This window comes from Notolepis coatsorum (assembly GCF_963971535.1).
Source record: "Notolepis coatsorum genome assembly, chromosome: 10".
NCBI lineage: Eukaryota > Metazoa > Chordata > Actinopteri > Aulopiformes > Paralepididae > Notolepis > Notolepis coatsorum.
This window is the reverse complement of record NC_140174.1, coordinates 126,903,612-126,927,763: the sequence shown is the minus strand read 5'-3', so window position 1 is coordinate 126,927,763 and position 24,152 is coordinate 126,903,612. Positions and strand designations below refer to the sequence as shown.

Below are 24,152 nucleotides of genomic sequence, written 5' to 3'. Positions count from 1 at the left end.
CAGTGTCACTAAATCCCTTTAAGCATTTATAGCTTGTCTTAACACAGATAAGAGCAGTGACCCAAATCCAACCGGGTTGAGCTTGTCACAGTGTCACTAAATCCCTTTAAGCATTTATAGCAGGCTTTAATAATCATACATTTCCAGAAGATAAATAGTTCAAATGATGTATTTAACCTTTATTTTACCAGGTAGTCACTTGAGATCAACAATCTCTTTTTCGAGCAAGACCTGAAATGTATGTGTATGGGTCTGTTATCAGGCTAAAACACAGCATCAGATATGGGTCTGTTATCAGGCTAAAACACAGCATCAGATATGGGTCTGTTATCAGGCTAAAACAAAGCATCAGATATGGGTCTATTATCAGGCTAAAACAAAGCATCAGATATGGGTCTATTATCAGGCTAAAACACAGCATCAGATATGAGTGTTATCAGGCTAAAACACAGCATCAGATATGGGTCTGTTATCAGGGTATCTATCAGATAATTTCCCCAATGCTAAAATCTGATACCTGATACCATATTATTTATCTCTAATGGAGATAAATTTATCATATATCTCAAACACTTTTGTCCAATGACCCCAAACTGTCTAAGTCTAAACTGTTCAGTAACAGTGGTGGATCAGATCGGTACTCGATACTAGTGGCTTTGCATGGACATAACTAACTTTAACTCTAACCATAACCCTAACACGCACACACACACACACACACACACACACACACACACTAACTACTGAAGTAAATATCAAAGTAGTTGTGACTACACACACATACACACACACACACACACACACACACACACACACACACACACACACACACACTAACTACTAAAGTAAATATCAAAGTAGTGGTGACTACACACAGACACACACAGAATGAAATATTCAGACTGCTCCTCTCCTGCTTATCCCTGATATTAGTGACGTTTGTGTGAAATGCCGGGAGGACGCTGGCCCGTCCCGCCGGTGCAGACAGATGGATACCCTCAGACTCTCTCACTGTCCTGGCGTGGCTCTAGCAGAGCGATGCGAGGGGGTGCGACCCCGGTAAGAGACTGTCTGCACCAGGCAGGAAACGGTCAGCGCCCACTTCTGACACCAAAGAATGTTGTGGATTTCGACTGGTCATCATTAGTTAATGAATGCAGAATAACACAGGACAGGCCTTATGAGCGCATCTAAATGTACAGACCACGATGGTTCTCGCTGGGCATTATACCAAACAGTAACAAGGTCAGACAAGAATCAAGTAATCAAATGAAGCAAGGAGATAAAGGTTCTGAATACTCACGTGTTGGTTTATTTGAAAAAGGAGTACAGTACATCCATGGAGGGACTTTTAGTCTGCCAGAGTGTATATCACAGGTTTGTCAGAGCAAAAGTAAAAACAATGTATTAGTTTATAAACATGTTGAGATGTATCATTGGTTTGTTTAGTTTTGGGAGGATAGTTCTGATTGGGTCAAGTTTTATATGGGCATACGGAAGACGGAAGCCAGGTTTCTGATGAATCGGGCGCCCTCCCAGGAACATGCTGACCTTGGATGTTGCAAACCTTATCACCCCTGCTTTGTTGTAAGTTCTCCCCATGAAGTCATGCTTATGCTTGCTACAAAACTCTTGCTACAAAACACTGCAGCCATTCATTATACTCAGAAAATCATAAGCAGGGGTGATAAGGTTTGCAACATCCAAGGAGAGGGGCCCCGATTCATCAGAAACCTGTCTTCCGTCTTCCGGATGCCCATATAAAACTTGACCCAATCAGAACTATCCTCCCAAAACTAAACAAACCAATGATACATCTCTATTCCATATGTTTAAAAACTAATACACTTAGCTTTTTTTTTTTTTTTTAAGTTCTGTGAGTCATGTAACGCCTTCCGTTTGCAAGCTGCTTTCTCTAAACAAGAAGGCTGTACACGTTGCCTTGATGTACTGTATGTGATTACAAAAAAAAAAAAAAAAAAAAATTAGAGGGAAGTCATAACTTCATGGGTTGCTTGTAGAAGGCATTTTGAATGTGAGACGCGGCGCGATCAGGAGAGGTGGAAAGACTGCTGGCCCTCGCGGGCCGCGATTAACAGTTTCTCGCGCATGATCTCTATGCTGGAGTAGTCTGGGAGCTTCAGGTAGTTGAAACAGGTCATGACTGAAGGGAGGAAGTCGTCGGAGTTCTCCGTGGACTCTAATGTCTTCCTCACGATGGTCAGAGGAGGGTTGAGACTCCGGAATCCTCCGACAGGCAGCCTGGGGCTTCCAGTGACGAACTGCAGGAAGAGCCTTTGCTGCTCGGCGTCGAAGCTGCTCAGCACTTCAAACAGGAACCTCACCACGCGGCTGTCGTGTGTGTAGCCGTGGTCGGGCCGACAGCATTCCATTAACGTCTTGACGTCCCACGTCTCGGACTTGCTGCCACACAGCAGCTGGTCCAGCTCCTCTGGATAGAAGTACTGCAGATGGTGCAGGGGGAAGACAGACTCGAACCCTTCCCTGAACGACTCAAACTGCCTCGACACGCCTTCATTGAGGGTCCAGTATACCACCAACCTGAGGTACTCCTCCAGGTTGTAGATGGTGACAGGGACGTCTTTGCCCCCCTTCTTCAGATCGATGTTGGGGAACCCAGGTAAGGTGAAATCCAAGCCCAGGTCCTCCACTGAGCATCCATTCATGTTGAGGCTCTCCAGGGCCTGCTGCAAGGTCTCCCTCGTCTGTGAACAATCTTGCTCCAGCCTCTTCTTCTGGCGGATGATGTCCTCCAGGTGCTGGATGGACTTGGCCACACCAGGGTCGATGTTGACCAGGTCATGGGAGCTGATGGACGTCTCATGCCCCAGCATCCACTTGTAGAAGGGCAGCCCCAGGGGCAGGTCCAGCAGTCTGAAGTCCATAATGGCTTTGGCCATCAGTTTCCCCAAGAAGCGGAACTTCATTTTGATTTTGGCAATGTGTGCTGGTTTGGTCGTCCTGCCAAAGGGAACAGCAAACAGTCCTCTGGAGCTGAACATGTACTTGGTCCCTTCTTGGCTCCCTTTAGGATTGGCCAGGGTGACCTCTTCACCCCTCCACAGCCCGAGGTCGGCCCGCTGCAGCTCCTGGGACACCAGGGTGTAGAACTCCAGGGTCGGGCCCAGACCCGTGCCCACCTCATTCTCATACTGGATCTCTAGCATGGCCCTGGAGCTGCCCAGGTCCTGCATGACCGACTCCGCCTGCTTCAGCAGCTCATTGCGGTTTATCGTCCTCTTTTTCCTGTCGAGACGTGGTGCCACCCGGCTGTCCTGAGAGTCTGATTGGTTGATCTCAGGGTTGGTGTCGAGCAGGCGCTGCATGGCCCTGTCGCGGTCGAAGGCGGTTACATAGAAGAGCATCTGCCGTGTGTCGAAGGGGAAGAAGAACGGGCAGGTCTTGCCCAGCTCCGTGAGCCAGGTGGGGATGTTGCCGGTCATGATGACAAGCGGGTCCTGCAGCTGCCGGTTGGCCTTGGTGGTCAGCTTACTGTTGATGAACTCACTGGTGGGGATGATCTCCTTACAGGCAGCACTATCATACAGGTAGAACCAGTATCTACTGATGGAGTACAGGACCCTGAGCAGCAGGTTGACCTCTAAAGAGGGGTCATCAAAGGTTATGGTCTCTGGTGGCTCCGAAATGAGGTACGTCTCTAAAGGACTGGCGACACTGGGACACACACCATTGTGCCACAGCTCATCCTGCTTCTTGGCGTTGCGAGGCGAGGTCTTGGTGGGGGCGGTCTGCGCTCTGCCACGCTTCCCTCCCACTGCGTCTTTGCTGCCGTCCTCGTCTTCTCTCACAGGCTTATACCATATGGTGTGTGTTTTGGTCCAGATGGCCGCTCGTCCGAGCGGGTTGGCCTCGTCGTCTGTGGACTCCCTCTCCTCCTCTGCCTGGAGGCTGAACTGCCACACAGCCTGGTACACAGTCATGTTGTAGGGCAACAGGTGGTCACCGATGTAGAACTGCAATCTGTGGCGCACGCTACCTGAATTCAGGAACTGGGCGGCCAGCGACTCGTCAAGTTCATCATCGGAACCATCATCGTCGCTGTCTTCATCTTCCTCTCTGATTCGCCCGTAACCTCGGACAACCAGGTATCTCTCAATGGCCTGCACCAACGCCAGGGGGTTGATCTTCACTGGACCGCCCTTCCATTGCTTCACATTAGTGCAATCTGGGTGCCTTTGTAGCTGGCACTTCAACTGGTGTGTGTTAAAGAACTTCAGTGCCTGAGAGCCTCTGCTCCCATTGCCGTTGCCGCTGGGGAAGTCGTGCATTTTGACAGGGAACTGCTCCATTTGGCTGAGACAGTTGTTCATCTTGTGCACCAAGGCCAGGAGAGGACCGTTATCAGACGGATCCAGGCGACCTGCAGGCTCCATCCCAGGAATCGGACAGCCAAAGAAGACGTGCAGGAACCTCTTGAGCCGCACATCGCGGGTGATCAAGTCCCTGTCTGTGTTGGAGGTCAGGTAGATCAGCAGCTGTTTGACCAGCCCACTGTGCTGGATCTCAAATGACGACACGTCAGACTCTGATACGATACTGCAGATCTCCACCAGGCACTCCACACCACCATCCACCTGCAGGCTGAGCTGCTCGGTGGCTGTGCAGAGTCTCTGGAGTACATTCATGGCAGGGTTGGTGCCGTCCACGTTCTCGGGGTTAAAGTAGCGTTCCACAAATTTACTGGCCGTCTCTTTGATCCAGGCCTTGATCTTGTCCCTGTTGTTGGAGATGGAGTCCTTGGGTGGGGCCTGTGCCAGGCCACTCACCCCTGCCGTGCGAGAGGGCTCAGAGTTGGCGCTGTTCGTCTGGGTTCCCAGTTTACCCCATGTCTTGGGATTGAGACTGGCCAAGAAGGATGATTTGGGGGACTGAGTAGTGGTGGGGCTCTTAGCCTGATTGTCTACTTTGTCGTCATCCCTGGGAGGAGAGTACTTGGGCCGTCTGGGTCCTCTCTTGGGCAGCTGTTTCCTCTTCAGGACGTCACTTAACCGCCCCTGAGGGCTGAGGTCTAGTGAGTCGTCCATGCTGTGCTGGAAGCTGGGCGAGCCCAGGTCAGGAGTGGCATTAGACGCTGCTGTAGTGGTGGCAGTGCTGATAGTTGTGGTACACAAACTGGCAGTGCCACTGGTGCAGGCCTTGGGGGGACTGGTGACCAAGAAGGTCTCCGACTCAGACAGGTTCTTCACCTGGTGCATCACGCCTTCTCTTCTGAAATAGACACTGAAGACACCAGGCAGCTTCTGCATTAGGATCTCAGCCATCTGCAGAGAACCCACTACAATCGTCAGGTCTTGGCTGGACAGCATGGAGGCAATGTGACTGTAAAGGGACACATGGGAACTGGACACAGCGTGGTTCCTCAGCACGTCCTTCAGCAGCTCTGCCTCGGCAAAGAAGATGATCCTGAGGATGGCTCTAAGGCACTTATGACTGACGGCAGGGCCAGCCGAGGAGCTGTACACCTCGTACAGGACCCCAAACAGAGTCTTGATGAAGTACTTGGCCAGCTCAGGGTCCTCCTTCATCAGCTGGGCCCGCGCATCCTCCCGCCGTACCTCTTGGTGAGCCCCTGGATTGGGGTTGACTAGAGGATTAGGTTTCCTCTGAATACCTCGTGCCGTGCCTGTGTCCTTGTTGATCTGCTGCATAGAGTTGAAGTCGATGGTGTAGACTCGACCCAAGGTGGATAAGCTGATCTCGTCCTCTCCATTCTGGTGGGCCGTCTCAATAATGCGGCTGTCGATGCAGTTGTAAGGGTGCCACAGACCCCGGTCACCCCTCCACTGCCAGATGGCTCCCTCTGTGGTATGGGCACTGCCCTTCTTCAGCATCACATCCACAGCAAAGATGCCTTCTCTGGGCTGACAGGGCATCAGCTCACATATGAGGGAGGTGAGTTCATAGAGCTCCTGAGGGCTCCAGGGAACCAGATCAATCTGCTCCTGGCAGCTACCATCTGATGCACCGCACAGGAGGAAGCGCAGAGTCTCCGCTATGTTCTGCTTCATGAGCTGCACGGCCAGGCAGGGGCAGTTGGAGCACATGAGGGAGAACATGCGGACCACCATGATGAACATCCCAGAGCTCAGCACAGGAGGGGTGACCACAAACAGCTGCTGAATGTTGGTCAGCAGGTCCCGCGAGGCCACCTGCTGCAGAAGGTTCTCCTCGTGCTGGAAGTTGTCCACCAATCTGGCGAAACAGAGACAAGTGCTTTCGACGGATTTCTTATCCTGGTGAGTGAGTCTCTGAGTCAGCAGTGGCAGAGAGTCAGCAACAAAGTGGAACTCGTCTGGGGTGATGCTCTGGCAGCAGTTGGCTGTGATAGCCAGGGCGTTCCTCTGGGCGTTGATGCTGAAGAACTCCAAGTACAGCAGACAGACAGCAAGCCCACCAGCCTGCAGGATGGCTTTGCTGTGTCGCCTTGACAACATCTCCAAGGCAGTCAGTGCCTGCTCCGCTACGTCAATGACCTGGATCACCTGAAGCTTTTCCAGGAAGACAGGAATGGCATCGACCACCACAGCAGAGGATCGAGGAAGTGCCTCCATCATGTATGTGAGAGCGCGGGAGGCATGATTCATAATGTCAAAATTATGCTCCATTTGTAACAATGTGATCAGAGCGGGAACCACGCTCTTGACGGGGAATCCCCCCAGTGTCTCCTCGTTGCCCATCACCAGCAGCTGGCACATCTCAATGGCGGCTTGGAGCTGCTGGGACTCATCGCCTGTGGCCTGCAGGCCCTGCAGCAGCTGCTGAGCCTCGGAGCTGGCTCCGCTGCCTATGGTCCTGTGGAACAGCTGTGACATGCGGGGCCCCAGGGGCCCAAAGAGATGTGGGGGGAGACCCCTGGCCTCCAAGAGGGCCTGGAGCCTGCCCATTTCAGAGTCATCGGACTCACTCTCTCCAGAGGTGGTCATACCTACAGCTCCAGCAACTGAGCTAGACGCTGAAGCCCCCTGCGGTGCCTCGTCAGTGCGAGTGGCTGATGAGTTGGCCCCATCCTGGTTGTTGTCAGAGTCTGCCATTTTCTCCTGTCGGCGAGCTTCGGCTGCCCTGCGCTTGCCCAGGCCTGAGCCGCGCTGACTGGTGCTGGCACAAGAGCCTGTGGTCTTCTGCCGCGTGCTCCGCCGAAAGCTGGGGAGCTCTGCTGGAGGAGACTCGCTGCACTTCTTAGTGGACTTCCTCAAACTTGCTAGTTTGGCCTGTAGTCCTGAGGGCCCAGGTTTAGAGGTTTCAGTCTTGGAGGATCCAGGCAGGGACAGTTTGGGCTTTGGCAGGTTGACTTTGGGGCTGAATTTTGCCCACTCGAATTTGGAAGATGCAGCAGCTTTGGCCTGCTCCTTGTCACGGGTGCTACGGCGGGGGGAGGGGCTTGAGGCAGAGCGGGACCGGCGCGCCTTGTTCTGGTCTTTTCCCTGCTTGACCCGGGCACCCTGTGGGGCAGTGCTGTTGGTGCCTGTGGAGGAGGAAGAGGAAGAGGTGGAGGCAGAAGAGGAGGAGTCCGTCACGGTGCTACACCCAGCTTTGGCTGAGGCGGCCGATTTAGACGCCAGCTTGGTGGGTTTTGCTGATCTTCCCTCGGTGCGGTTGGGGAGGGACCCAGCGGCGCTGCTCAGACCGGGGAGGGAGTCCGCCTTCTTCCGTTTCTGGGTGGGAGAGGCCCCAGAGGCCCCGCTCTTCTTGCTCTGGCCTCGGCCTGTGGGCACAGGCGGCTCCGATGCCAGTGGTCTCTTCTTGGACTTAGCTGGGCCCTTCTTAGTCTCTGGGGTTTTATCACAGGGTGGCAGGAGTGATTTAGACTTCTTAGTGGGGGTGCGGCCATGGGTACTGTTATGGTCAGGAGCTGAACTTCGCTTCAGCCCTCGGGTGCTTTCACTCTTTGACTGGTGGCCTGATCGCTCTCTCTCAGATGTCCCTGCAGCCTCTGGGTCGTCTTGTGGCACAAATGAAGCCACGGACAGAGAAAGACCGCTTCTTCTTGAGCTGTGCCCTCTGGACTGGCCAGAGGCTGAGCTGGGTGTGGCTTTGGAAGCCGTAGACCTATTAGGTCTTCTACTTTCAGGAGGGGAATTTGCTTTATATTTTACCTGCTCTGACTGCAACCTTCCAGCGACTGTGTGGTCTTGTGGCTGGGCCGCAGCAGTGTTCCTCTGTGAACGGCGCAGTGACCCCCCTGGATTGGAATTAGGCCGGTTGGACATTGGCACCTCTCTCCTGAAGGGACATACCCTTTCTAGACACTACCATTCACTATTTGTTCCTAATTGATTCCTAATTCTCTCAGAAGATCTCATTGTGCATCTTGAAACAGTACTGAACAGTACTGAACAGATAGACTAAACAACATAGATTGAGTATGTGTCATAATAGAACATTCTAGACCATTTGTGATGTCACAGTATGATGTCATAATCAAACAATCTAGAACATTTGTGATGTCACAGTATGATGTCATAATAGTACATTTCAGAACATTTGTGATGTCACAGTCTGATGTCATAATCAAACATTCTAGAACATTTGTGTATCTATTCAACAATTCTCTCAGAAGATCTCATTGTGCATCTTGAAACAGTACTGAACAGTACTGAACAGATAGACTAAACAACATAGATTGAAGCCTGCATTTCTCAACCAAGGTGCCTTGGTTTGATTGATGGATTGAAACTTTTATTAACAGATTGTACAATACAGTACAGCTCAATACACACAATTGTTAAGGGAATGCGTGTTGCTGTGGAAAGAGACAATATAGAGACAATACAGACCCTCCCGTTGGCCGGCGGTGCACACGCATCACCCACACTTTCACAATTTCCGTAACCGTCGGTAGTGTGATAGTAAAGGGATAACCTTCTGTAGTGTGGCAGTGAAAGGGTTAAATGAACGCCGGTTGCTATGGTAGCCAGCCCATAGGCCCAAACAAACATAGCTATCGTTAGCTTATCGTAGCAACACAACACACCTCTGAGGATGGAGAAGGGACCCGATGAAATTGACGGTATCGTTAAAGATTACTCCACTTATGAAGATTACCTGAACTCCAGAATCACGCCTAAGGACCTGTATTACATGGAGGTGAGGCATGTAATCAATCAATCAATCAATCAAGGCTAACAAACAGTATAGCCGCACTGACAACAAGACACCGTTTAACGTTAAAGTGAAATTAGGTTATAATCCTGCATTCGTTCATAATTTGGAGGTCGGAAAATCCGACTTTCTACTAGAAAAAAATCTAATTATACGGCGCAATTTCTCTCAAACCCCAAGTAAGAAAGTCTCAGCATCGTTTCAACGTGGCCAGCCACTCATCTTGTTTGGACGGTAATGTTGTTATTAACTGTTTTAATAGTACGTTTGTAAGTAGTTGTGTGTCGTTGTAAACTGCCATCTTTGATTTGTAGTTCATGCGAGACAAATTGTATAATTTATTTTTTTTAAATGTAAAAGTATTTCCGCCGTTGTAGGTCTGAGATCATAACGCGTTTTCCTCTTCCAACTTCCCACTTCCGATTGCTGTCAAGGAACCTATTGATTGATGGATTGAAACTTTTATTAACAGATTGTAGCCTACAATACAGTACAGCTCAATACACACAATTGTTAAGGGGATGCAGACCAGAGAAAGACTTGTTTACATCAGGGTCCCCCATTTTCAATTCATCATAACATAATATGACATACAGATAGACAGTACTGCTACATCTATACATTTATGACATACCAGATTTACAAATACAGTACTGTTTGTGATACAAGAATTGTCTAAAAAAGAGAGTATATTTGACGAAGAAACTACATTGGAGGAGGTTGGTAGGTAGGAGGTTGGTAGGTGGGGTGGGGGGGGGGGGGGGGGGGTCGTAGGCGGGGTGAGTAACTGTACATTGGATTATCGACGAAACCTTACTTGGTTCCAAGAAGAGGGTCTTGTGTATTATTGGGTTAGGACATTTATTGTACATTGGAGGGGGTTGGGTTAGGACATTTACAGGGGCCAGTTTCGAATTGCAGTCTCCCGTAGGTGTCCCTTGAGAGAGGTTTTGAAAGTGGGTAGTGATTCACATTCCTTTACAGCTTTGGGTAGGGCGTTCCACATTGATGTGGCATAATTGCGAAACGTGTTTAGTCCCTTGTTTGAGCCGAATCTGGGTTTAACATGATTTGTGGAGCTCCCTCTGGTGTTGTGATCGTGGTATTCACTGACCTTTGGGAAGTATTTTGACATGTACATGGGTACCTTGGTCGTGTAGTGTATCTTGTAGACCAGGCCCATTGCAAGTTGCTGTACTCTGTCGTCTACTCTAAGCCATCCTAGGTTGTCAAAGTGGGCAGGGGTGAGGTGGGTTCTAGGAGTAAGATGTTTTGAGATGTTTGTAATTTTGTTTTTAGCGCCTTTGAGGTGCTATTGTTTGTTATCAGCGAGCCATATGCAGATTTTGCCTAGTTCCGAGCTGAGGGTTTTTTCAACCTGTAACTTGTTCTTGTCAGAGACCAGCAGGGCTGAGTCGTCCGCAAACAGGAACAAGTTGCAGTCACAAGCTGACGACATGTCATTTGCATAAATTAGGAACAGTAGCGGTCCTAGTATGCTTCCTTGTGGAACACCACAGCTCACTGTGAGGGGGGGGGATAGGGTACCGTTTACCTCCACCATCTGTTCCCTCCCCTCAAGGTAGGATTGCATCCAGCTCACTGATAGACTATCAAAACCAATTGCTTTTAGCTTGTTAATCAGAATGGAGTGATTGACAGTGTCGAAGGCCTTTTGTAGGTCCAGCATGACCATGCCGCAGTATTTGCCCGCGTCCACCTCTTGTTTGATGTGGTCGTTCAAATAGAGAAGGCATGTGTCAGTGGAGTGGGATGTTCTGAAGCCAGATTGGAATTCGTAGATTAGATTTTCTTCCGCTAGGTACTTTTCGACCTGCTCGTAGACTATATTTTCCATGACTTTCGAGATGGAGGTGAGAATAGAAACAGGCCGGTATAGTTGCCTGGGTCTAATTGCCTGGGTCTAATCTAGCATTATTATTATTATTATTATTATTATTATTATTATTATTATTATTATTATTATTATTATTATTATTATTATTATTATTATTATTATTATTATTATTATTATTATTATTATTATTATTATTATTATTATTATTATTATTATTATTATTATTATTATTATTATTATTATTATTATTATTATTATTATTATTATTATTATTATTATTATTATTATTATTATTATTATTATGTTGTTAACTATATGATTGCTATAAAAGTGGGGTATTCTCATACATTCTTGATTTTGGAGATAGAAAATAAGCCATTTGGAACTTTTTTAATACATTATAAATCAGAATATACTGTAGATCTGTTCACCAGTGTTTAAAGACATCACCAGTGTTTACAAACATCACCAGTGTTTCAGACATGATCACCAGTGTTTAAAGACATCACCAGTGTTTACAAACATCACCAGTGTTTCAGACATGATCACCAGTGTTTAAAGACATCACCAGTGTTTACAAACATCACCAGTGTTTCAGACATGATCACCAGTGTTTACAGACATCACCAGTGTTTACAAACGTCACAACCTTTTACATGCAAATACAATGAATAACTCACTCACTCGATGTCCTGAGTTAGTACATCCAGAGATCAGTTGATCAACTAGAGAATGATGGTGGGGCTCCGTTTGGTTACATGTGGATTATGGACCTTTTAGAGAAACATGTGGATTATGGATTATTTTAGAAAAACATGTGGATTATGGATTTCTTTTTGAGAAACGTGTGGATTATGGACCTTTTAGAGAAACTTGTGGATTATGGATTATTTTAGAGAAACATGTGCCTAAACGAGACTATTAGGACCTTAGACCTCATGTAATGTTGCCTGCATCTCTGTCAGAATTGCATTGGTTTCTACTCTGCACCCACTTTGACATGCAGAGGGTCAGTGAGGCTGCAGTTCCTTGTTTCATCCAGCAGGTGGCACAGTTGCTATTGATATTGCTGGTAGAGCCACACTGTTTGAACACCTGTGTCTACAAAAGAGAGAGCGGCTCTATCTGACCTGATAATCAGCTCCAGTCAATCACCTCTGCCTTGTGTCAACTCAGGTCATCCTACCCACACTGACAGATATTACGTGCCAATAAGAACCAGAACTACCTACCTACCTCATATACTATACTAGTCTACCCATATAACTCTATGATGGCATGTACAATAGTGCTGTATATATTAGGGGTGTAACGGTACACGTATTCGTACCGAACCACTTCAGTATGGGACCTTCAGTTCTGAACGAATACAACGAATATGTTATGTTAATTTAAAACTCAAAATATAATAATAAATATAAAATTATATTATAATAATAATATAATAAAATATATTATATATTTATTCTTACCGTACATATATATATATATATATCCACATCTGTATGTGTACATATACCTGCATATAATTCTTGTTACATATCTGTAGATACTATATCTATATCTGTACATATCCCTATACCTACTCTTACTAGTTACGCTGCTGGCCAGTATGACTTACTACCATAGTGTCTTTATACCTGTATCACTGTACATTAATACTACAACTCTGTATACATGTGATTAGCACTATTACTCAGTAGTACTAATGTATATATTTTATACCCAGTTCAATCACATGTACATTGTATATTACTATTGCACTTTACTGTTACATTTGCACTCTGGTTGGATGCCAAACTTATTTCCGTTGTACTGTACTGTACTTGCATGATGACAATACATTTGACTCTAATCTAATCTAAAACATCTGACGTTTCTCTTGGCCACTCTGTCTCTTCTTGGCTTTAGTGAGTCGTATGTCAGGGAGGGACATTCCTCTCCCACACAGAGCCAGGTCGACTCCGTTTAGCAAAGTATGCATTTTAAATGCCAACACAAGACCCACGTGAACATTGTGCAATAGCTAGAGATCTGCTAGTGCTGCTGTCTTCATTCTTTACTAGTGCTGCTATAATCAATCTTTACTAGTGCTGCTATAACCATTCTTTACTAGTGCTGCTATAATCATTCTTTACTAGTGCTGCTATAACCATTCTTTACTAGTGCTGCTGTCTCCATTCTTTACTAGTTCTGCTATAACCATTCTTTACTAGTGCTGCTGTCTCCATTCTTTACTAGTTCTGCTATAACCATTCTTTACTAGTGCTGCTATAATCATTCTTTACTAGTGCTGCTATAACCATTCTTTACTAGTGCTGCTGTCTCCATTCTTTACTAGTGCTGCTGTCTCCATTCTTTACTAGTGCTGCTGTCTCCATTCTTTACTAGTGCTGCTGTAACCATTCTTTACTAGTGCTGCTGTAACCATTCTTTACTAGTGCTGCTGTCTCCATTCTTTACTAGTGCTGCTGTAACCATTCTTTACTAGTGCTGCTGTCTCCATTCTTTACTAGTGCTGCTGTCTCCATTCTTTACTAGTGCTGCTGTAACCATTCTTTACTAGTGCTGCTGTAACCATTCTTTACTAGTGCTGCTGTATCCATTCTTTACTAGTGCTGCTGTCTCCATTCTTTACTAGTGCTGCTGTATCCATTCTTTACTAGTGCTGCTGTCTCCATTCTTTACTAGTGCTGCTGTAACCATTCTTTACTAGTGCTGCTGTATCCATTCTTTACTAGTGCTGCTGTCTCCATTCTTTACTAGTGCTGCTGTAACCATTCTTTACTAGTGCTGCTGTCTCCATTCTTTACTAGTGCTGCTGTAACCATTCTTTACTAGTGCTGCTGTCTCCATTCTTTACTAGTTCTGCTATAACCATTCTTTACTAGTGCTGCTATAATCATTCTTTACTAGTGCTGCTATAACCATTCTTTACTAGTGCTGCTGTCTCCATTCTTTACTAGTGCTGCTATAACCATTCTTTACTAGTGCTGCTGTCTCCATTCTTTACTAGTTCTGCTATAACCATTCTTTACTAGTGCTGCTATAATCATTCTTTACTAGTGCTGCTGTCTCCATTCTTTACTAGTGCTGCTGTAACCATTCTTTACTAGTGCTGCTGTCTCCATTCTTTACTAGTGCTGCTGTCTCCATTATTTACTAGTGCTGCTGTCACCATCTTTACTAGTGCTGCTATAACCATTATTTACTAGTGCTGCTATAACCATTATTTACTAGTGCTGCTATAACCATTCTTTACTAGTGCTGCTGTAACCATTCTTTACTAGTGCTGCTGTCTCCATTCTTTACTAGTGCTGCTGTCTCCATTATTTACTAGTGCTGCTGTCACCATCTTTACTAGTGCTGCTATAACCATTATTTACTAGTGCTGCTATAACCATTATTTACTAGTGCTGCTATAACCATTCTTTACTAGTGCTGCTATAACCATTCTTTACTAGTGCTGCTGTCTCCATTCTTTACTAGTGCTGCTATAACCATTCTTTACTAGTGCTGCTATAACCATTCTTTACTAGTGCTGCTATAACCATTATTTACTAGTGCTGCTATAACCATTCTTTACTAGTGCTGCTATAACCATTCTTTACTAGTGCTGCTGTCTCCATTCTTTACTAGTGCTGCTATAACCATTCTTTACTAGTGCTGCTATAACCATTCTTTACTAGTGCTGCTGTCTCCATTCTTTACTAGTGCTGCTATAACCATTCTTTACTAGTGCTGCTGTCTCCATTCTTTACTAGTGCTGCTATAACCATTCTTTACTAGTGCTGCTATAACCATTCTTTACTAGTGCTGCTGTCTCCATTCTTTACTATTGCTTCTATAACCATTCTTTACTAGTGCTGCTGTCACCATTAGTGCTGCTGTCTCCATTCTTTACTAGTGCTGCTATAACCATTCTTTACTAGTGCTGCTGTCTCCATTCTTTACTAGTGCTGCTGTATTCATTCTTTACTAGTGCTGCTATAACCATTCTTTACTAGTGCTGCTGTAACCATTAGTGCTGCTGTCTCCATTCTTTACTAGTGCTGCTATAACCATTATTTACTAGTGCTGCTGTCTCCATTCTTTACTAGTGCTGCTATAACCATTCTTTACTAGTGCTGCTGTCTCCATTCTTTAATAGTGCTGCTATAACCATTATTTACTAGTGCTGCTGTCTCCATTCTTTACTAGTGCTACTATAACCATTCTTTACTAGTGCTGCTGTCTCCATTCTTTACTAGTGCTGCTGTCTCCATTCTTTACTAGTTCTGCTATAACCATTCTTTACTAGTGCTGCTATAACCATTCTTTACTAGTGCTGCTGTCTCCATTCTTTACTATTGCTGCTGTCTCCATTCTTTACTAGTGCTGCTATAACCATTCTTTACTAGTGCTGCTGTCTTCATTCTTTACTATTGCTGCTATAACCATTATTTACTAGTGCTGCTATAACCATTATTTACTAGTGCTGCTGTCTCCATTCTTTACTAGTGCTGCTGTCTCCATTCTTTACTAGTGCTGCTATAACCATTATTTACTAGTGCTGCTATAACCATTCTTTACTAGTGCTGCTGTCTCCATTCTTTACTAGTGCTGCTGTCTCCATTTTTTACTAGTGCTGCTATAACCATTATTTACTAGTGCTGCTATAACCATTCTTTACCAGTGCTGCTATAACCATTCTTTACTAGTGCTGCTATAACTGTTATTTACTAGTGCTGCTATAACCATTCTTTACTAGTGCTGCTGTCTCCATTCTTTACTAGTGCTGCTGTCTCCATTCTTTACCAGTGCTGCTATAACCATTCTTTACTAGTGCTGCTGTCTCCATTCTTTACTAGTGCTGCTATAACCATTATTTACTAGTGCTGCTGTCTCCATTCTTTACTAGTGCTGCTGTCTCCATTCTTTACTAGTGCTGCTGTCACCATCTTTACTAGTGCTGCTATAACCATTATTTACTAGTGCTGCTATAACCGTTATTTACTAGTGCTGCTATAACCATTCTTTACTAGTGCTGCTGTCTCCATTCTTTACTAGTGCTGCTATAACCATTCTTTACTAGTGCTGCTGTCTCCATTCTTTACTAGTGCTTCTATAACCATTCTTTACTAGTGCTGCTGTCACCATTAGTGCTGCTGTCTCCATTCTTTACTAGTGCTGCTATAACATTCTTTACTAGTGCTGCTGTCTCCATTCTTTACTAGTGCTGCTGTATCCATTCTTTACTAGTGCTGCTGTCTCCATTCTTTACTAGTGCTGCTGTCACCATTAGTGCTGCTGTCTCCATTCTTTACTAGTGCTGCTATAACATTCTTTACTAGTGCTGCTGTCTCCATTCTTTACTAGTGCTGCTGTATCCATTCTTTACTAGTGCTGCTGTCTCCATTCTTTACTAGTGCTGCTGTCACCATTAGTGCTGCTGTCTCCATTCTTTACTAGTGCTGCTATAACATTCTTTACTAGTGCTGCTGTCTCCATTCTTTACTAGTGCTGCTGTCTCCATTCTTTACTAGTGCTGCTGTCTCCATTCTTTACTAGTGCTGCTGTATCCATTCTTTACTAGTGCTTCTATAACCATTCTTTACTAGTGCTGCTGTCACCATTAGTGCTGCTGTCTCCATTCTTTACTAGTGCTGCTATAACATTCTTTACTAGTGCTGCTGTCTCCATTCTTTACTAGTGCTGCTGTATCCATTATTTACTAGTGCTGCTGTCTCCATTCTTTACTAGTGCTGCTGTATCCATTCTTTACTAGTGCTGCTGTCTCCATTCTTTACTAGTGCTGCTGTATCCATTCTTTACTAGTGTTGCTGTCTCCATTCTTTACTAGTGCTGCTGTATCCATTCTTTACTAGTGCTGCTATAACCATTCTTTACTAGTGCTGCTGTCTCCATTCTTTACTAGTGCTGCTGTCTCCATTCTTTACTAGTGCTGCTATAACCATTCTTTACTAGTGCTGCTGTCTCCATTCTTTACTAGTGCTGCTGTCTCCATTCTTTACTAGCGCTGCTATAACCATTCTTTACTAGTGCTGCTATAACAATTATTTACTAGTGCTGCTGTCTCCATTCTTTACTAGTGCTGCTATAACCATTATTTACTAGTGCTGCTGTAACCATTAGTGCTGCTGTCTCCATTCTTTACTAGTGCTACTATAACCATTCTTTACTAGTGTTGCTGTCTCCATTCTTTACTAGTGCTGCTGTCACCATTCTTTACTAGTGCTGCTGTATCCATTCTTTACTAGTGCTGCTATAACCATTTTTTACTAGTGCTGCTGTCTCCAATCTTTACTAGTGCTGCTGTCTCCATTCTTTACTAGTGCTGCTATAACCATTCTTTACTAGTGCTGCTGTCTCCATTATTTAATAGTGCTGCTATAACCATTATTTACTAGTGCTGCTGTCTCCATTCTTTACTAGTGCTACTATAACCATTCTTTACTAGTGCTGCTGTCTCAATTCTTTACTAGTGCTGCTGTCTCCATTCTTTACTAGTTCTGCTATAACCATTCTTTACTAGTGCTGATATAACCATTCTTTACTAGTGCTGCTGTCTCCATTCTTTACTAGTGCTGCTATAACCATTCTTTACTAGTGCTGCTGTCTCCATTCTTTACTAGTGCTGCTATAACCATTATTTACTAGTGCTGCTATAACCATTCTTTACTAGTGCTGCTGTCTCCATTCTTTACTAGTGCTGCTGTCTCCATTCTTTACTAGTGCTGCTATAACCATTATTTACTATTGCTGCTATAACCATTCTTTACTAGTGCTGCTGTCTCCATTATTTACTAGTGCTGCTATAACCATTCTTTACTAGTGCTGCTGTCTCCATTCTTTACTAGTGCTGCTGTCTCCATTCTTTACTAGTGCTGCTATAACCATTCTTTACTAGTGCTGCTGTCTCCATTATTTACTAGTGCTGCTGTCTCCATTCTTTACTAGTGCTGCTATAACCATTCTTTACTAGTGTTGCTGTCTCCATTTTTTACTAGTGCTGCTGTATCCATTCTTTACTAGTGCTGCTATAACCATTCTTTACTAGTGCTGCTGTCTCCATTCTTTACTAGTGCTGCTGTCTCCATTCTTTACTAGTGCTGCTGTATCCATTCTTTACTAGTGCTGCTATAACCATTCTTTACTAGTGCTGCTATAACCATTCTTTACTAGTGCTGCTATAACCATTCTTTACTAGTGCTGCTATAACCATTCTTTACTAGTGCTGCTATAACCATTCTTTACTAGTGCTGATATAACCATTCTTTACTAGTGCTGCTGTCTCCATTCTTTACTAGTGCTGCTATAACCATTCTTTACTAGTGCTGCTGTCTCCATTCTTTACTAGTGCTGCTATAACCATTATTTACTAGTGCTGCTGTCTCCATTCTTTACTAGTGTTGCTATAACCATTATTTACTAGTGCTGCTATAACCATTCTTTACTAGTGCTGCTATAACCATTCTTTACTAGTGCTGCTATAACCATTCTTTACTAGTGCTGCTATAACCATTCTTTACTAGTGCTGCTGTCACCATTCTTTACTAGTGCTGCTGTCTCCATTATTTACTATTGCTGCTATAACCATTCTTTACTAGTGCTGCTGTCTCCATTCTTTACTAGTGCTGCTGTCTCCATTCTTTACTATTGCTGCTATAACCATTCTTTACTAGTGCTGCTATAACCATTCTTTACTAGTGCTGCTATAACCATTATTTACTAGTGCTGCTGTCTCCATTCTTTACTAGTGTTGCTATAACCATTCTTTACTAGTGCTGCTATAACCATTCTTTACTAGTGCTGCTATAACCATTCTTACTAGTGCTGCTGTCTCCATTCTTTACTATTGCTGCTATAACCATTCTTTACTAGTGCTGCTGTCTCCATTCTTTACTAGTGCTGCTGTCTCCATTCTTTACTAGTGCTGCTGTCTCCATTCTTTACTAGTGCTGCTGTATCCATTCTTTACTAGTGCTGCTATAACCATTATTTACTAGTGCTGCTGTCTCCATTCTTTACTAGTGCTGCTGTATCCATTATTTACTAGTGCTGCTATAACCATTATTTACTAGTGCTGCTATAACCATTCTTTACTAGTGCTGCTATAACCATTATTTACTAGTGCTGCTATAACCATTCTTTACTAGTGCTGCTATAACCATTCTTTACTAGTGCTGCTGTCTCCATTATTTACTAGTGCTGCTGTATCCATTCTTTACTAGTGCTGCTATAACCATTCTTTACTAGTGCTGCTGTCTCCATTCTTTACTAGTGCTACTGTCTCCATTCTTTACTAGTGCTGCTGTATCCATTCTTTACTAGTGCTGCTATAACCATTCTTTACTAGTGCTGCTATAACCATTCTTTACTAGTGCTGCTATAACCATTATTTACTAGTGCTGCTATAACCATTCTTTACTAGTGCTGCTATAACCATTATTTACTAGTGCTGCTATAACCATTCTTTACTAGTGCTGCTATAACCATTCTTTACTAGTGCTGATATAACCATTCTTTACTAGTGCTGCTATAACCATTCTTTACTAGTGCTGCTGTCTCCATTCTTTACTAGTGCTTCTATAATCATTCTTTACTAGTGCTGATATAACCATTATTTACTAGTGCTGCTGTCTCCATTCTTTACTAGTGCTGCTATAACCATTATTTACTAGTGCTGCTGTCTCCATTCTTTACTAGTGTTGCTATAACCATTCTTTACTAGTGCTGCTATAACCATTCTTTACTAGTGCTGCTATAACCATTCTTTACTAGTGCTGCTGTCTCCATTCTTTACTAGTGCTGCTATAACCATTCTTTACTAGTGCTGCTGTCTCCATTCTTTACTAGTGCTGCTGTCTCCATTATTTACTAGTGCTGCTATAACCATTCTTTACTAGTGCTGCTGTCTCCATTCTTTACTAGTGCTGCTGTCTCCATCTTTACTAGTGCTGCTATAACCATTATTTACTAGTGCTGCTATAACCATTCTTTACTAGTGCTGCTGTAACCATTATTTACTAGTGCTGCTGTCTCCATTCTTTACTAGTGCTGCTGTCTCCATTCTTTACTAGTGCTGCTATAACCATTCTTTACTAGTGCTGCTATAACCATACTTTACTAGTGCTGCTATAACCATTATTTACTAGTGCTGCTATAACCATTCTTTACTAGTGCTGCTATAACCATTCTTTACTAGTGCTGCTGTCTCCATTCTTTACTAGTGCTGCTGTCTCCATTCTTTACTAGTGCTGCTGTCTCCATTCTTTACTAGTGCTGCTATAACCATTCTTTACTAGTGCTGCTGTCTCCATTCTTTACTAGTGCTGCTGTCTCCATTCTTTACTAGCGCTGCTATAACCATTCTTTACTAGTGCTGCTGTCTCCATTCTTTACTAGCGCTGCTATAACCATTCTTTACTAGTGCTGCTGTCTCCATTCTTTACTAGTGCTGCTGTCTCCATTCTTTACTAGTGCTAATATAACCATTCTTTACTAGTGCTGCTATAACCATTATTTAAGCTATAACCATTCTTTACTAGTGGTGCTGTCTTCATTCTTTACTAGTGCTGCTATAACCATTCTTTACTAGTGCTGCTATAACCATTATTTACTAGTGCTGCTATAACCATTCTTTACTAGTGCTGCTATAACCATTCTTTACTACTGCTGCTATAACCATTATTTACTAGTGCTGCTATAACCATTCTTTACTAGTGTTGCTATAACCATTCTTTACTAGTGCTGCTATAACCATTCTTTACTAGTGCTGCTATAACCATTCTTTACTAGTGTTGCTATAACCATTCTTTACTAGTGCTGCTGTCTCCATTCTTTGGGTATTTTAGCAGACCATTTCTTGGTAATATACAATGTACAAGTGATTAAACTGAGTATACAATATATACTGTAAATTAGTATTACTGAGTAATTGTAATCAGATGTATGTAAAGAGTTGTAGCATCAATATGTACAGTGAATAAATACACTATGGTGGTAAGTCATACTGGCCAGCAGCGTAACTAAGAGTAGGTAAGGGATATTATGTACAGATATAGATATAGTATATATGGATTATTTGCAGGTATGTACAGACGGATGTGAATAGATATACGGTAAGAATAAATATATACGGTATATACAGCACTATTGTACATGCTATATAGAGATGGCATATCATAAATGGTAGTAACTAATTATCATTGAATAATCAAAGCTTTGTTCTCCTCTTATAGAGTTTCAGTGTGGAGGCTAGATGAGAGCTGTGGGAAAGACATTCATAATGAAGGTTCATATGATGTTGTCTCAGAACAACTGATTCTCTAAATGAATGTTTATTATTATTTCTATCAGCTGTTTCTTATCAGATGTTGGCACAAAAAAAATATGTAAAACAATGTAAACAATATAATTAATTATATTATATGTTACAATAAATATAGGCAATAAAACATTTGACTCTGAATATAATGTATGAGTAAGAGTCAAAGTAAACAACATATACACTAAGTTGAATATGATAAATATACACTGTTCAATGAGATAAATATATTAACTAGGGGTGGGGGAAAAATCGATAGGTAGTATCGCGATACTTTGCGTGGCGATACTGTATCGATACAGGGACGCCAAGTATCGATATTTAATTATTAATAAAAAATAAAAATAAATAAAAAATGTGTATAAGGAAGTTGCATTGTTCATTTCAATACCTGTAATAGTACAGTAGTCCACACACACACATGTGCATTCAGTTAAGTTGGAATATGACTGTAATACAAACAGTTCAGTTTGTCAGGTACATGCAACACAGATTACAGTGTTTACATCTGTCTGCTTGAGAAAATACCATGTTCTGCAATAAAAATGATTGAAGTGAGATGAACAGACTGAACTTTATTTTATTAGATAAAACATGTTGACAGTTTTACTTTGCAGTTAAAAAAAATAATAAAAAAATTGATATAAAAAAAATACGCAATATTCGCGATATATCGAGTATCGCAATACTATCGTACCGTGGCTCAAGTATCGCGATAGTATCGTATCGCGAGATCTCTGGCGATTCCCACCCCTAATATTAACCATGTTCAATAAGATAAATATATACACTATGTTCAATAAGATAAATATATACACTATGTTCAATAAGATAAATATATACACTATGTTCAATACTATTAATATATTTACTATGTTCAATAAGATAAATATATTTACTATGTTCAATAAGATAAATATAGGGGGCGCTCCAGTAGCACACCACACTGAGTCGCGAAGCAGTCATCCCGGGTTCGCTTCCCACACCCGGTCACCATTTGCTGCATGTCTTCCCTACCTCTCCTCCCGTTCTCCCTCTTTCCTCTGTCGGTCCTGCGTGACCAGGGAAAAGTTGTAAAATGCTAATAAAGATAATAAAAAATAATAAAAATAAGATAAATATATTAACTGTGTTCAATAAGATAAATATATACACTATGTTCAATAAGTTAAATACATACACTATGTTCAATAAGATAAATATATACACTATGTTTAATAAGATAAATATATACACTTTGTTCAAATAAATATATTTTGTTCAATAAGATAAATATATACACTGTTCAATAAGATAAATATATACACTTTGTTCAATAAGATAAATAAATATATTTTGTTCAATAAGATACATATATACACTATGTTCAATAAGATAAATATATACACTTTGTTCAATAAGATAAATAAATATATTTTGTTCAATAAGATACATATATACACTATGTTCAATAAGATAAATATATACACTTTGTTCAATAAGATAAATAAATATACTTTGTTCAATAAGATAAATAAATATATTTTGTTCAATAAGATAAAGGCCAATTTCCTGGCGTTTCACCTCTTACTTCCAGCAGCAGCTTTATTGAAATGGACTCGCTCAACGAGCCTTGAAAATGAAGACAGCGATTTCCGAGGCCATTTTTTGGGACCGGCGAACGTCTGAAACTCATTTGGGGTCAACGGCCACATGAAAGAGGAGGTAAAATATAACTTTCCCTCTGGACTCTGAGGCCTGGCTGCACGAGGACTGGGCTTCTGGGGTGGATGGCATGTGGCAGGGGCTTTGATCCAGCAAGCCACAGGGTTTGACAGTAGGACTGGCTTTAGATGATGACTTTATGACTTTGTCCATAATGTTAGCTGCTCTGCAAACACAGATTACACTAATATAGTTCACAATCCTCCTCTGGCTCCAACAGACAGGCAGACAGACAGGCAGAAAGACAGACAGGCAGACACACACTTATAGTCCATGGGCCAGAGGCCAACATTTCACTTGTCGGTACCACTCAAGGTGACGAAACTTACATATAATTTTTTCAAAGATCTATGTCTGTAGATGATATTTTGGTATGCCCTTTCCGGAGTGGTAGCTTTATCATAATTATCAAGTCATGAAGTATACCCACCCCCTCAGGAAATTGCATTTCAGATCCTGGTGCATATCCTGCTTTAGACTCACATAGAGGACATCTGTCAATGTTTCACAATTGTCTTTGGTATCATTTAAAGGGGACTACAGTATGTCATCTTTCATTCAAGCTAAGATGTGAATCTCTCTGACCAATAATAGAGGTCACTGGAGCTCTTTGAACAGTCAACAACACAAATGTCTACACACGATTTTCGATTTCGCACGATTTATTAGGGGCAGATTCACAAAGCGATTGCACGGTTCTGACGCTATGCTGGTGCAAATAGTGCTGAAACACAGTTTGCTATTCACAAAGGAGGCTCAATGGGTGAAATTAGGTGGTAACTGCGTTCCATCAGCATTGCGTCCGGTGCTATTAGCGCGTATTCACTCCCAATTCCCAAACGACCGGCACAAAAAATGCGCGCGGCACAGCGCAATCCATTCTTTGTCAATTCGCCCCTTAGACTGTGTTCACACTGCAAGCCTTAGTGCTTTAGTGATTTATTGCTCAGATCTGATTGGCTTTGGCTGTTCACATTCTTTTGTTTTGCTGTTCACATAATATTTTCTTTTACAAATGTGGCCAATATCAGATTCCAGTGTGAACCGGTCGCGTGAATATTTTAGGCAACCAACTTGTGTTTAGCGTTTCTCTGATTGGCCAATACGCCCATGTGACCA

General features: G+C 43.0%; 1 protein-coding gene across 2 annotated transcripts; it reads right to left on the bottom strand.

Moving 5' to 3' along the window:
• Positions 1 to 2,051: 2,051 nt before the first annotated feature.
• LOC311235396 (E3 ubiquitin-protein ligase TRIP12) lies at positions 2,052 to 8,303 on the bottom strand (the record flags this gene model as incomplete). Of its 2 annotated transcripts, XM_084322851.1 has the most annotated exons (2): positions 8,152 to 8,303; positions 2,052 to 7,131 (listed from the first exon to the last, which is right to left on the bottom strand). In XM_084322851.1, exons 1-2 carry the CDS (start codon positions 8,247 to 8,249, stop codon positions 2,052 to 2,054), a joined length of 5,178 nt encoding a protein of 1,725 aa, XP_084178977.1. In that variant the 5' UTR covers positions 8,250 to 8,303. The 2 variants fall into 2 exon arrangements, with proteins under 2 accessions (XP_084178977.1, XP_084178976.1); XM_084322850.1 differs by having other exon boundaries at positions 2,052 to 8,303.
• Positions 8,304 to 24,152: the final 15,849 nt, after the last annotated feature.